The sequence below is a fragment of the Furipterus horrens genome, unplaced genomic scaffold (genome assembly GCF_987537825.1).
Source record: "Furipterus horrens unplaced genomic scaffold, mFurHor1.1.pri manual_scaffold_2, whole genome shotgun sequence".
NCBI lineage: Eukaryota > Metazoa > Chordata > Mammalia > Chiroptera > Furipteridae > Furipterus > Furipterus horrens.
This window is the reverse complement of record NW_028327172.1, coordinates 41,594,899-41,610,310: the sequence shown is the minus strand read 5'-3', so window position 1 is coordinate 41,610,310 and position 15,412 is coordinate 41,594,899. Positions and strand designations below refer to the sequence as shown.

The following is a 15,412-nucleotide window of genomic DNA, read 5'->3' as shown; positions in this document are numbered from 1 at the left end:
AATTACCATCTACCCAGAAATGACACAAATTTTACATGTGTAGCCCTCAACACCTCTAAGATCCAGATGCCGATTGTGTATTAGACAATGCTTCTTGGATGTCTCACTCTGTAAGCCAGGCCTGAGCTCATGATCTTCTACAAGATCTTCTACCTTGATGCAAAACTAAATGAATGAATCAGTGGATCAGAAAATCAGTGAAAACCATGCTATATGCAAGATGGTATTTTGTCGAAATTATGTCACCGTTTTTGGTTCCAAGAAAATTAGGAGGGTGGGGTATGGCAGGGAAAAGGTAAGAAATATTTTGGCCAATTTTCCTGGATGGGATAGGGTTAGCGATGTAAAGTTGAGAGGTCCCTCTTCCGAAGCGCGACTTAACTCCGTTCTTGGCCTGAAGGTTGGAATTATGTCTACGGAGTGGGCGGGGCCTAGGGAAGGGGGCGTGACTAGGAAAGGCCCACCTTGGTCTGCTTCACAGACCCCTGGGCCGCGCGGGATTCTGGGTGCGCGTGCGTGGGGGTGCGCGGTGGGCTTGCGTTGGAATTTATAAGACACAGATCCGGCCGTGCCATTTAAGCCCCGGGAGCGGCCAGGGCTTCCTAGTTGTGGTGGGGTTGCCGCCTCCAGGTCCCTTCGCCAGCCGAGACGGCGACTTCCGTGGCTTTCCTCGGAACTGACGCCTGGGGGTGACAGAGCAGAGCCCGGACTGCAAGCTTTGCTCGCAGGTATCGGCCGGGTCCGCGAGTGGTGAGAACGGGGGTGCGTGGAATTGGGAGTCCCGCTTGGGGGCGTCTACGCGGAACGCGCACGTCTCCTCGGCTTGTTCGCGGTGACCAGGATTCCAATCCTGCGCTCCGCAGTCTCTGCGAGAGGAGCTGGGTGACGGCGCAAGCTGACCGGGGTGGAGGCGAGGGCTGCGGAAGGAAGTTCGTGCGCGAAAGAGCGGAGGTAGATGGTTAGAGTGGAGCACGACGCCTGGGCTCTAGATCCGGTTCTGCTAACTCAGGAATTTAGCTTTGTTGCCCTCTTCCTTCGGTTCCGTAGTGGGGCAATCTCCAGGGACTCAATCTGGGGAATGTATCTTGGTCAGCCGGTTTTGGAAAGACTAGCGTTGATTCCTCGCGGAAATACCAAGTGTGACTGGATCAGGCAACTGGAAAAGAAAATGGAGAAAAGTTCATTCCAACTTCCTTGCTTTCCCACTTATTCCTAGCCACGACTCCTAAAACTTTAAAACCTCCAGGCATCTTTCCTGTTTCAGACATTCATCTCCAAACTGTTTTCTGCTCCTTTTTCTGAGCTAATCTGAAAAGCTTTCCTTGCCTCAGGCTGCTACTACCTACCTAAAATCTATTGGATTAAAAACAACCTCCCCGTAATAAACGCCTGTTCAAGTTCCTTGAACTATAAAATTATTTGAATTTGTGTCACCTGGTTATTTAATCCCATGCTGCAGATTCCTGTCACCTGCGCCTTATTGCGCCCTTCCCCAGTGAGGCTGGTTCTCCTTAACTCATCAGCTTGAACCCCACTGTCATCCTCAAATGCATCTACTGTATTCAGTTTAAGTTTTAACAGTTCTTGACTTTGTTTATCTCAGTATCCATCACTTACAGACCACTTAAGCTCCTGGCTTTCACAGCCAAACGTTGGCCCTTCTGTCACCTAAACCAGCAATTTTCAACCGGTGTGCCACAGAATTATTAAAACATGCAATACTTGACTCTTTAGCCTGGGGCACTGACCTTTTCCCTTAGATTGTCAAATAAAAAATGGCAACAATAGCCATCTGATATGAATGAATCAAAATTATATCTATTTTTTGTCAGATTGGCAAAAATATATATTTTTAGTGTGCTGCAGACTTTTAGTAATTAGTTGATGTGTGCTATGAAATAAAAAGATAAAAAATTCCTGACTTAAGCTGTTCTGTATCCTAAATGCAAGTATATCATCTTTACCTGTCCTTCTAGCTCTATAATTATACTGAGTAATTTATTAACATATTTTTAACCTATAACTCCCTAAGATATTTTGTTGTTTTTTCCAAGAGTTGAATGTTTGAGTCATCTCATTCTTGTTTAATTATATATGTAAGGCTTTGACATTGCCTCACAGTGGAGCTTGAGTTTGCTCTATAGATTATGATGAGCAATGTTTTAAATTTGAATTGACTTTTAGAATCAACATTTAAATTTCAAAGTAGTTAAGAATGTTCTTTTCTCTGTTTGGCTGAGTTCTAGTTTTCATTTTGGTAATATATGTGGTCTGTATCACTCCATATTCTTTTTATTTATTGAGTTTTTAATTTTTGTAGCCTAATAAGTAACTTTTGTAAGCATTCTTGTCAGTACTTGAATATAAACTACATTCTGTTTGGTTTATATATCAGACTAAGCATATTATTTATATGCACTATATTAGTAATTAATTGTGGGTTTTTTTTTTCCTTTAAGAACTGAGAAAACCATCTTAGTCTCCCATTTCTATTGTGTCATTAATTTCCTTTCCTTTTCAGATGGTTTTGCTATAAATATATTTCAGTGTTTTTTTTTTGTATACTTAATAATAGTCATACTTCATGTTGAGTTGTACCTTTAATCAAAATTTCCTCTTTGTCTATTTTAATGCATTTGTGCTTAAAATTTCTATATATATTTTAATTCAATATATTCATGCATATTTTATTGCTTGTATTTGCTTGTCATATTTTTAATCATCCCTTTATTTTCAACTTTGGAGTTCTTTTGTTCTGGATGTCCCTTGAGTGTTTATCTGGTTGAGTTTAAAATTTTACCTAGTACCTTTATTGTTACAATAAATGTTTTTGTTATTTCTATTTTTAATTTTTATGCTTCTTTGTTTTCTTGTTTTGTTTTATTTTTAAAATATTGCCTGTGAGCTGCCCCCCTCCCCAACTTTCCTCTGTGTTAATTTTTAAAGTATGTGGGCCTACAGTTCATTGTTTTGCTAGGACTCAGTGATACCTTTTTGTCACTTTTAAACTTAATATTTTTAAACGAACCTGGGCTTTTCTTAAGCTTTGAAACTTTGTGTTGGATCTCAGCAGTCAGGAAATAACTTTTGTGCACACAATTTTCACCCATTTATAAGATCTACTAATAGGCAGACATAAACATTATATATATCTTAATCTGTTGAGTGCTTTTTAAAATGAATATTATATGATTGCATCAAGACACAGTGGAAAACCTTGAGAAAGTATATCCTGCTCATTTGCTTCTAGCTCTTTGAAAAAGAAAAAAAAAAACAAAACACACAACTTTTGAACCCCTTCACTCATTTTTCCCATTCCCCACCTGCTTTCTCTGGCAACCACCAATCTGTTCTCTGAATCTGTGAACCTGGTTTTATTGGCTTTTTGCTTCGGTTTGGCTTTTTGTTTTTAAATACCACTTATAAGAGAGATCACACAGTATTTCTCTTTCTCTTCCCGAATTCACTTATCATGATGCCCTTGAGGTCCATCAATGTCACAAATGGAAAGATTTTATTCTTTAAAATGGCTGAATAATATTTCATTTCGTGTATATATACCACAATTTCTTTATTTGTTCACTTATTGATAGACACTTAGGTTGTGTCCATATCTTGGCTCTTGTAAACAGTGCTGTGATGAACATAGGGATGCATGTGTCTTTTTGTGTTTGTGTTTCTGTTTTCTTCAGATAAATATCCAGAAGTGGAATTACTAAATCATATGGTAGTTCTATTTTTAATTTTTTGAAGAACCTCCATATTCTTTTTCGTAGTGGCTGCACCAGTTTACATTTCCACCAACAGTGCACAGGGTTCTCTCTTCTTCACCAACACTTGTTATCTCTTGATTTTTTGAGAATAGCCATTCTCATAGGTATGAGCTGACATTTCAGTGTCTTAGAGTTACATTTCCCTTATGATTAGTGGTGTTGAGCATCATTTCATGAACCTCTTAGTCATCTGTATGTCTTCTTTGAAAAAATGGCTACAGATCTTCTCATTTTTTTTTTAATTGGATTTTTTTTTTGCTATTGAGTTGTATCTCTTTTCTGTATATTTTGTATATTAACCCATTATCAGATACATGATTTACAAATATATTCACAAATCAGTCAGTGTGATACACCACATTAACTAAATGAAGGATAAAAATCATGATCATCTCAGTAGATGCAGAAAAAGCATTTGACAAAATTCAACATTCTTTTATGGTAAAAACTCTCAACAAAGCACGTATTGAGTACTAACTAGCTGCCAAGAAGTGAGATGAGTGTTCTTTTAATCCTTATAACTTAATCAGATTGATATTGTTATAGACATGTTATAGTTGAGGAAACACAAGCTTTTGTTAAATAACTTGTTCAATTTCATACATATAATAACTTCAGCTGGGATTTAACCATGTATCAGGTATAAATCCAAAGTGTGACTCTTAGTCACTATATATTGCTTATATCAGGGTGTCTTAATATTGTAATTATTGATATTTTGGGTTAGGTAATTTTTTGTTATAGACCGCTGTGGATTATAGGGTATTTAACAGCATTTCTGGTCCCCTTCCACTAGGTGCCAGTAAATAACCCCCAGTTGCAACAACCAATATGTCTCCAGACATGGCCCTGTTGGCAAAATCACTCCTGAAAACCACTAGCCTTGAGGCGTATAATAAAAAAAGACCTTTGAATGGTAAATTATATCCAGACTGGGAGTATTGGAAATTGGTTAAAAAGCTATATCTGAACCTCCCTGAACATAATGATTTAAAGTTGGGAAAGCTCTTTGGGAAACCCTGAGTGCTGTGCTCAGAATTATTAGAAGATGTATTGGGGGGAAAGCTTTTCATCAAGATGCTCTCTGCACAACCTATGTGGGTCTCTTGACTTGAGCTGTACTCTATGAGGACTCCCAGTGAAGAAAAATGCCAATCACTCACTCTGCCAACATGCTGTGTTTTCTGTTTGATAGCCTTATGAATAAACTGGGGCCAAATGTGACCCATGGTAGTCTTGTGAGTCTGTTTAGTTGAGCCTGAGACCTCCCTTGTGGACATTGCAGACTGGCCCCTGGAGAGTCCTAACAAATGAAAAAGTTTTAATTATTGTAATTTAGAAATGCACTTTTGTTTTAATCCCTAACAATGAAATAGCTCATGGATATTTATTCTTGTATCTTTTTTAATAATAGTTTTTACCTTAATTTCTAGTACTAGTGCCAACTTTACTAATTTATATAACTATTGATATTTTAATGGGAACCTAAGGAAGAAGTTTTTTTTAGGCATCTCTAATATAAACCTTCATATCCTGACTATCCTGCCTGAAAATTTGTTTTACTTAGTTGTAAAGCAAAATTAGTTGTTACCTGGTTTAGGAGAAATCTAGCTGCAATTATATTATGACATTTGTTTTAATCAAAGGAATATTTCATTTATCACTTCTTTGAGTGATGTCTATCTGTGTTTGTTTCTGTCTTTTTGGGGTGGTTGAGGGGGAGGGACAGTATATTTTCCTGTCCCAAAGATGGAAAACAAGAAGTAAAAGGAGAATCCATTATATGTATTTTCTTAAGTAGTTTTAAGAATATTATTTGTACTGTTTTATTTTTTAACACTATGCTAATACATGTTTATTATCTGTAAGTCATATCTGTGTCTTTTTTCAGTCTCTTAGGCATCTGAATGTTGGCTTTGTATTGAAACTCCTGGAACTTCTGGAAATTTTATTTTGAGATATCACTTGTCTCAGATCACGCCACATATATATAGTATACAGGTGCTTAGCCTAAACCTAAGAATTACTGGACTCATCTGATAAGAAGATCAAACAAAGTGAGAGTTGTATCTAGGAAGATGCAGCCCCTGAACACATTGATGGATGTCTTAAAACCTCAAAACCTGACTCTACATGAACAAAGTGAGGTCGTGAGAGCAGATGTGTCTTGGCAGCAGGAAACCATCCCACTCAGGGAGACCTATGACTCTGAGGCCTCTCGTCAAAAGTTCAGACATTTCCAGTACTTGGACGTGTCTGGGCCTCATGAAGCCCTGAGTCAGCTTTGGGAGCTCTGTCTTCAGTGGCTGAGACCGGAGGTTCATACAAAGAAACAGATCCTAGAACTGTTGGTGCTAGAACAATTCCTGACAATTCTCCCTGAAGAAGTCAGGACTTGGGTGAATTTACAACATCCAAAGAACAGCAAAGAAGTGATGACCCTCATAGAAGATGTGATTGAAATGCTTAAAGATAAAGGTGAGAATATAGAAAACTGATTGTAGAATAGTTGACCGTTATGTGGAATCTAAAAATAAGAACAAAAATACTGAGCTCATAGATTCAGAGAACAGATTGGTGGTTGCCAACAGTGGGGACTAAGGAGTGAGCAAAATTGGTGAACGAGGGCAAAAGGTACAAAATTCTAGTTATAAAATAAGTCATGAGGATGTAATGTACAGCATGGTGACATAGTTAACAATACTGTATTGCATATTTGAAAATAGTTAAGAAAGTAGATCTTAAAAGTTCTCATCACAAGCAAAGAATTTTGTAACTATGTAGTGATAGATGTTGACTTACTATGGTGCTCATTTCATGATATATACAAATACTGAATCATTATGTTGTATACCTAAAATTAATATGTTATACGTCAATTATGCCTTAATTAAAAAGAAGGAAAAACCTTTAAAAATAGTTGACCCTGGACTTCCAGCCAAGATGGAGGCATAGTTAGACACACTTCGCATCCTTGCACAACAATAAGAAGGATCACAACTAAATTCAAAACGAAAAACAACCAGAACTGCCAGAAAATCAAACTGTACAGAAGTTTGACAACCAAGGATTTAAATAGGAAATATTCATCCAGAGGGGTAGGAGGGGCAGAAATGGGGAGTCAGGGTGGAGAGGATGCGATATGGTGGCAGCAGCAAGGCAGTGGCAGAATGGGTGGTCCTTCATTCACATGTGGCACATAAAAGCTGGGAGGGACACCCGGGGAGTGATCCCAGCCTCAGGTCAGACTGTGCAGCCCAGGGTTCCAGCACCAGGAAAATAAAGCCTCATTGCTTCTGGCTGTAGAAACCAGTGGGGGTGGGGATTGCCGAAGAAACTGCCTGTCTCCAAGGAGAGTTTGTTTAGAAGATCCCAACTATCCTAGAACATATGCAGACCCACCCACTTTGGGAACCACCACCACAGCAACAGCTAGAGGGGTGCCAGTAGCATAGGTGAAGTGGGTGAAGTGACCAGAAAAGGGGCCAGTGCCAAGAAAGCGGCATTGTTCCTCTGACCCCTATATATAGTGCCACAAAGTGGTGAGCTGGGTTTCCCCACACTGATGAATATCTAAGGCTCCACCCCTTATAATATAACAGGGGCACCAAGATAGGCCATCAAAGCAGCTCTACCTGATACATAGAAAGAAACACAGGCAGGCTGCCAAATTGAGGAGACAAATATGGCCCAAATGAAAGAACAGATCAGAACTCCAGAAAAAGCACTATGCGAAATGGAGATAGCCAACCTATCAGGTGCAGAGTTCAAAACACTGGTGATGAGGATGCTCAGAGAATATATTGGGTACAGCAAATACATAAGGGAAGAAATGAAGGCTATACTAAGTGAAATAAAGAAAAACAGGGAACTAATAATGAAGGGAAGGAAGCCAGGATTCAAACCAACAATTTCAAACATAGGAAATAAATAGTCAACCAGTACAGAATGAAGAAACAAGAATTCAAAAAAACGAGGAGAGATTAAGAAGACTCTGGGACATCTTCAACATAGGGATACCAGAAAGAGAATAGGAAGAGCAAGAAATTGAAAACATGTGAAAAAATAATGAAGCAGAACTTCCCTAATTTGGTGAAGGAAATAGACATACAAGACCAGGAAGCACAGGGAGTACCAAACAAGATGGACCCAAAGGGGACCTCACCAAGACACATCATAATTAAAATGTCAAAGGTTAAAGATAGAGAATCTTAAAAGCAGCAAGAGAAAAGAAGAGAGTTGCCTACAAGGGAATTCCCATAAGACTATCAGCTGATTTCTCAAAAAAAAACTTTGCAGGCAAGAAGGGACTAGCATGAAGCATTCAAAGTGATGAAAAGCAAGGACCTACAACTAAGATCACTCTATCCAGAAAATCTTTATGAGGAAGTGGGAATATGGAGGTATGAGTACATTAAAACTTCCAAGACTGTAATAATGGAGGATGGAAAGAGGTGTTGATAGCCAAGATCCATCTTACATCAGAAGGGGAAGGAATATTCTATAAAGAGCTTAAGAATGGTTATGAATTTTTTTTAATAGAATGAGAGTTTCTGTGAGTACACTTTTTCAAATTAATTCTGCCTTTTTTTATGAAAGGGTCTCATAAAATATCTCCTGCATTGTTTCTGTTTATACTTATTTCACTCTGAATCAATGAAAATTTCTTCACAGACCAGTATTGGTTTATAGTCTGGCATTTGCAGATCTCTGTGTAACTAATGAATCTTGGACAAACTTTAGGAAATTGACCTTTGGGTATACTTCTCAACAACGGGCTGGAGAAGAGAGTTGGTCGCCACTGAGATTTTTATGTACTTGAAAGGGTCAGTAGCTCACGATGACCAGACTGCCTAAGTCTGTGATTAGTATACATAGATTAACTTAGAGGAAAAGAACCCTTGAGTAGAATTCTCCCTAATGTATTTGAGGAGGGATTGGTTGCATAAAATACAGGGACAGCAAAAGTAGGCTGATAGTTGTTCATATGGAAAATAATACACTAATTAATAAATAAAAATACAAGGATAAAGTTTGTTTCATATACTCAGAACTGTAGTCCTATTTTTGCCCCATCCTGTTTTCTTAGTTCCCAGTAGAATTACATCAGCTTGTGGTGGCTAAGCCTTAGGTAGGCTTTAGTCTTGGTAGGATTGAAGTTATTTTTTAGAATCTGCTATAACCACAGATAGGGCCTCAAAATATTATTTTGGTCCCCTTCCCTCTGATTTAGTAGTTTTCAATCCTGGGTAGAATATCAGGATTACCTTCAGAGCTTTTTAAAAATATGAGATCTGGACCCCACCCTTGGAAATTCTGGTTGTTGGTAGAGACTGGCATCGTTATTTTTTCAAAGTTCTTTAAAGCTGATTCCTATGAATAGCATGTTAAAATCTCTGTTGTCACCATTAAATGTTTCTCCAGGGTAAAGGTTGTCTCCCTAATGTTTTCCTTCATCATCTTCAGATATATCCTGTGAGGATTCTATCCTTCTCCAGAAGGGGAGCATGAAGAAGGAGAAAATGGAAGCTGACTCTCTGACAGGCATATCCCAGGTGAATTAGGATTCCACTCTTTACTGAAATGAGCTGTTTTTTCTTTTTCGGCCTTTGGGCTTTTGACAAACAGTTCCAACTAAGGACATGAGATTGTTCTCTCACAGGACATTAAACCTATTTTAGTTGATGATACATTCTTTTGGAAAATATAATCTTTATATAATCTCTGTGCATCTATTTCTTCAAAATTGTAAATGATAATTGAATCTATGAAAACAGAGCCTAGCCCTGACTGGTGTGGCTCAGTGGGTCGCGCGTTGGTCTGCAAATCAAAGGGTTGTCGGTTTGGTTCCTGGTCAGGACACAAGCTGGGTTGTGGGCCAGCTCCCTGGCTGGGGGCCTGTGAGAGGCAGATTGATATTTCTCATGTTGATGTTTCTCTCCCTCTCTTTTTCCCTCCCTTCCCGTCTCTCTAAAAATAAATAAATATTATCTTTTTTTTTTTTTAAGTAGGGTAGAAAAGAAAGAAAATAGAGCCTATCCAGAGAATATTTAGCATTAAGAGTGAAGGCAGCCAAGGACAGAATCCTGAGCAATGTTACTTAATCAACAGGAAAAGAAACTTAAAGGATACTGAAATGAAAGGACCGAAGTGGTACTGGAAAACCAGGAAAATATGATGTTGCTGAAAGCAAAGGATGAGAATATTTAAAGTTCAGGAAAATCCAACCTGAGTAGTGTCTGTTCACTTATCATCATGGACATACAAACATGCACAGGAAGAGAAGCCAGGTTGCAGAGGTTTGTGGGAAAAAGAGAAGGGAAGGAAGTAGGCAAATGAATGTAGACAACTTACTCAGAAATGGGCCCTGAAGTAGGGGGAGGGAAAGGAGAATATATTTCAGTGTGATTGAGAACACCAACAGTGACAAAGCTGAGAATGCTGGAGAGAAGTGCAGTAACTGAAGGCACTTATAACAAATGTTTATGTGGTGCCTGATATGCCGGACGCCTTTTCTAAGGGCTGGGAATATGATGGTAAATGAAACAAAACCTCTGCCCTTGTGGAGATTATGTTGTAGCAGAAACAGACAGGCAAACACAAGCAAATAAGATAATTGTGGAAAATAATTATTACAAAGAAAAAAAAGAAATATAATGCCGTGGGGACTGATTAGGAGAATGGCTACTTCGGGTAATCAGGAAAGGCCTGTCTGACAAGGTGACATTGGGCCATGAGACCTGAGTTAGCAGGCTGCGTTTCTCAATTAGAGAAAATGCCCTGCCTCTTCTATCTAGCATTAAATTTCCCTCAAACTTACCTTAAACCCTTTGTGCTCTGAACTCCTTTTATGTAAATTATGTATGCTCTATAATATACATTATTTATTCCACAGTTATTCCAACTGTCTTTTTCTCCTCCAGCAAAATGCAAGCTAATCTAATTAATTTTTTTTTTCAGCCCCCACAGAGCTCCAAGTTGATAGACAAGTAAAGAACTCCAAACATTGCCCTCTCAATTTCTTGTATATTCTGGCCACCTACTCTATTCTTTCCAAATTTATTTCTCCTATAGTAATGTTTTCAGAGTGACCTTTGATTAAAAAGGAACTTCATGTTTTAGGAACCAGTGACATTCAAAGATGTGGTTGTGGAATTCAGCGCTGAAGAGTGGGGGCAATTGGACCCTGCGGTAAAGAACCTGTACAGGGATGTGATGCTGGAGAACTATAGGAACTTCAATTCATTGCATAAAGGTGGCTTCTGTGTATTTACTTAATCTGCCCATTAGTAATTTCTTCATCTGCTGTTAAAAACTATAGGACTGCTGAAGTGATTAAGGGCATCTGCGTTAGGTTCAGGTTTCCTAATATCCTTTGGGCACAATAGCAGATTTTCTTGCTGTATCTTGTTGAAAGTCCTTTGTGATATAGAGTTAGAAGTACACAGGTCCCTGGTGATTCTGGCCTTATCTTTCAACAGCTCTTAGACTATGTTGGATGGAATTCTTTTCCCTATAAAAATGTCTGAAGTGTCATGCATGTTTGTTGTTGTTTTCATTTTCCCTATGAACAGAGCTCCTATTTTCCAAACCAGTGGAAGTCCCCAAATTGGAGATTAAGAAGCAAAGATGGATAATGGAGAAAGAAATCCCAAGAACAAGTGTTTTTGGTAAGAAGCAGGCAGATACAAGGCATTTGTAAACAGCTTCTGTTTGTTAAACTACAAGGTACAAGCCAACCTTTAAGTTGCTAGTTGGGGAGGTGACAAAAAAAAACACCTAGACTTTGAAGAAAAAGGTCTTCATTGGTTTTTGATCACAGACTCTTTTTCTTACGCATTATGGGTTAGAAATACAGACATTTAACTCAAAGCTGTGTGGCCGATCTGCCAGCTTCCTAATTTGTAACAAAGTGAATAATAGTGTCTGCCTCCACTTTACTGTGAGGATTAAATGTGCTGATATGGGTAGCATACTTAGCGCAGTGCCTGACACCTGGTAAGTACTGTATAAACAAATGTTAGCCAACATAACATTAAATGATCATTTTTCTTTACAAGAAATCAGGAAACTCTGCTTTATCCTAGAGTGGCTTCAACATTCTTCCATTTTTTTCTTCTTTAACTATAGAACTCCTTAATGGGTGCCTTAAATCCCTACCCTTATTATAATCTCATTATTCTTATTAACATTTTGTTTGTGAGAGATTATAAATTACTGTGGGCTTGATATACATTTTAGTAAGTATAGAAAATTGTAACGAGGGATGTCTCATACCCATTACCTCACTACCCAGTGCTATGCAGTATTAACATTTGGTTTGTTTTGTTAAGCCATTTTCTTTGTAATGATGTGTCTCTGGCTGGTGACAGTGTCTTTTTTCCAAAATTGGGATTATCAGGAATATGTCATTATATACATATATTCAGCTCTTCTCACCTAATATTATACCATGCACAAGGGACTATAGTAGTACACTAAATAGTCTATGAAAATGTGGTTTCTAATTCACATATAACATTCCATCACATACATGTGTCAATATATTCAACCATTCCTTCCCCCACCCCCCAGCTATGGGACATTTAGGTTATTACCAATTTTTCAAGCATATCTGATCACTTCCTTAGGATACGTTATTAGAGGTGGAACTTCAGCATCAAAAAAGGTGTGTATGTGTGTGTGGTGTATATGTATATATATGAATAAATATATAAGTGTGCGTGTGTGTGTGTATAATTTTTTTTAGGGAGATGTACAAAGATGCATTTTATTCATTTAACATTTTTTCAATTATAGTTGACATTTAATATTATTTTATATTAGTTTCAGATGTACAGCATAGTGATCAGACATTTAAGAAGTGGTACCCTGATAAGTCTAGTACTCACCTGACATCATACGTAATTCATATTGACTACATTCCCTGTGCTGTACTTTATAGCCTTGTGACTATTTTGTAACTGCCTGTTGTACTTCTTAATCCTTTCACCTTTTTCGCCTAGCGCCCCAACTCCCCTCCCCTCTGGCAACCATCAGTTTGTTCTCTGTGTCTATTAGTCTGTTTCTCTTTTGTTTGTTCATTTATTTTATTCTTTAGGTTTTATATTTAAGTGAAATTATATGGTATTTGTCTTTCTTTAACTGACTTCACTTAGAATAATACCCTCGAGGTCCATCTGTGTTATAGCAAATGGTAAAATTTTGTTATTTTTTATGGGTAAGTAATATTCCATGGTATATATATTCCACATCTTCTTTACAAAGGGAATAAATATATTTAACCTTCCTGTTACAGTTTGCTACATTGTCTACAGAAAGGTTATACCAATTCAGACCCACACTAGTAATGAGAGTATTATTATCTCTATTTATTATATCTTTATTATTATCACCCTACCAAACACTACGTATTTTTTTTAACCTGAAACCTTTGTTAATTTGATAGGCAAATTACTCTGTTTCTTCCTTTCTAAGGTAAATCCTCTTCCTTGGTTATCTTTTGGATCCCATTTCAATTCTCCTATTTTTTGCTTTGTTGACTTCTGAACCTTCTTTGTAATATTTTATCCCATTTATTCTGTAATTATCCTTTTCTGACCTCATCTCACATTTTCATTCTGTATTTAAGATCCATAAAATATGCATATCACCTTACGTGGTTTGGCTTTTCCTTAATTAAGCAATTTCCCTTCTTCTAGTTTGTGGAATTTTTATTTCTTTTTTAGATAGACAGACAATTTCAGAAAATCAGGATTCATTTCCAAAGCAGAAAATTTCTGGAGAAGAATCATCCCATAGAGTGGTAATAACAAAACTGACCCAAAGTGGGCTTCCTTCTTTAGATCCCTGGAAAAGTGATGATTGCTTACCTAGGAACCAGGAGCACTGGGACATAAATTTGCCACAAGAAGCTTTTATTCATAAGACAATCTATATCGAGGAGGAAGACTTAAAATGTCATGAAAATAATAAAAGCTTCAATGTTAAGTCAGTTAACTCAAGTTTTAATACGCAACAGGAAGTTCCTATGAGGAAAGAGTCCCGAAAGTGCGGTAAGTTTAAAACTAACTTCAAATTTAATTTAGACTCAGTAGGTAAGCAACATTCAGAATATAATGAATGTGAGAATGCCTCAAGCCTGAATACAGATATTCAACACACAGAAAGTCATACCGTGATGAATTGCTATGAATGTTTTCAGTGTGGGAAAGCCTTCAGCCGGAGTTCATCCCTTGTTCGACATCAGATCATTCATACAGGAGAGAAACCCTATAAATGCAGTGAATGTGGGAGATTCTTCAACCGACGAACAAACCTTACTAAGCATCAAAAAATTCATCTTGAAGTAAAGGCCTACAAAGGACATAAATGCGGAACCACCTTCAGTAAGAGTGAAGACAATAATAAAAATCCAAGTCTCTACCCTAAAGATAATGCCTATGTATGTAACTGTGGTAAATCCTTCAGCCGCAGCTCCTCACTTATTCGACATCAAATGATTCATTCAGGAGAGAAACCATTTAAATGTAACAAATGTGATAAAACCTTCAACAGGAATTCAAACCTTATTAAACACCAAAAACTTCATATTCAAGAGAAGTCCTGTAAGAGTAAATGTGATATTACCTTCAGTCACAGTGCAGAACTTACTCAACATCCATGAATTTATGTTGGAAGGAATCCTGTGAAAATGGTAAATGGGGAAAAAACTATTTGTCAGAGATTATTCTTTAGTTCAAAATGATGGAATTAATATTGGAGAGAAATCTGTTATTGGATAGAAATCTCAGGGAGATTTTTCAGACTTCTGGATGACACCACAGAGTTTGAAGTTAAACAGCACCATACCAAGTGTGTGTGTGTGTCTATCATCCTTCTGATATTCATTACTGTCATCTTTCACTAGTTCATAAATAGGACCTATTCACCTGACCTGTTGAGGAATTCCATATTTGGGAGAAGCCAGGCAATACACCTGGAGTTGATATTTAATGAAACTCAAACTTTCAGTTCTCATAAGATTACAAGAAACCAGGAGCTGACAAGAATATAGGATGACATTTCTGAGGACTAAACTCTGAATTAATGGCAAAGACCACAGTGACAGCCAGTTATTCCACCCTGATTAATACCCTTGGCTGTCCTGGTGCTCAGTGGGGATTATAATTGGAAAAGGGTTATCATCTGCAATGGGATGTGTTGCTGTTAATTTACATGCATTCTTTAAGATATGCATTTTTTAGAAGTACTCTTCGGGACTAGCCTGGAGAGATATCCATAGCCCTAGGTCTCTCATTTATCCTAAACATTAAAAGGACAATAAAGTGCCCTAATTATCTGCACCAGAACTGCTTCTTTGTTCCGTAAACTGCGTCAGTATCCCAAAGAGTTCTTGAGCTGAGAAACTTAATCTGCCCAAAAAGATTCATACTGAAGAGATTCCCAATGAATGATGGTGGCTTTTTCAAAAGCAGAAAAGCATACTGAAGTAGACTCCTAAGATGAGTTAGTAAGTGTGGAAAATTATTTCACGTTCATTTGTTCATCCTTTACACCACAACATGAATTGTATTAAGACAAAACTCTACATAAGTAATTGATATGGAAATTCATATAAACATAAGGCAATTTATTAA

At 37.6% G+C, this 15,412-nt stretch overlaps 1 protein-coding gene across 1 annotated transcript; it reads left to right on the top strand.

Annotated features, from left to right (window-relative positions):
* Positions 1–5,685: 5,685 nt before the first annotated feature.
* On the top strand, positions 5,686–14,629 carry ZNF215 (zinc finger protein 215). Its single transcript, XM_090267674.1, has 5 exons — positions 5,686–6,251; positions 9,240–9,328; positions 10,896–11,028; positions 11,348–11,443; positions 13,502–14,629. Exons 1-5 carry the CDS (start codon positions 5,852–5,854, stop codon positions 14,437–14,439), a joined length of 1,656 nt encoding a protein of 551 aa, XP_090123800.1. The 5' UTR covers positions 5,686–5,851; the 3' UTR covers positions 14,440–14,629.
* The last annotated feature ends 783 nt before the right edge of the window (positions 14,630–15,412 follow it).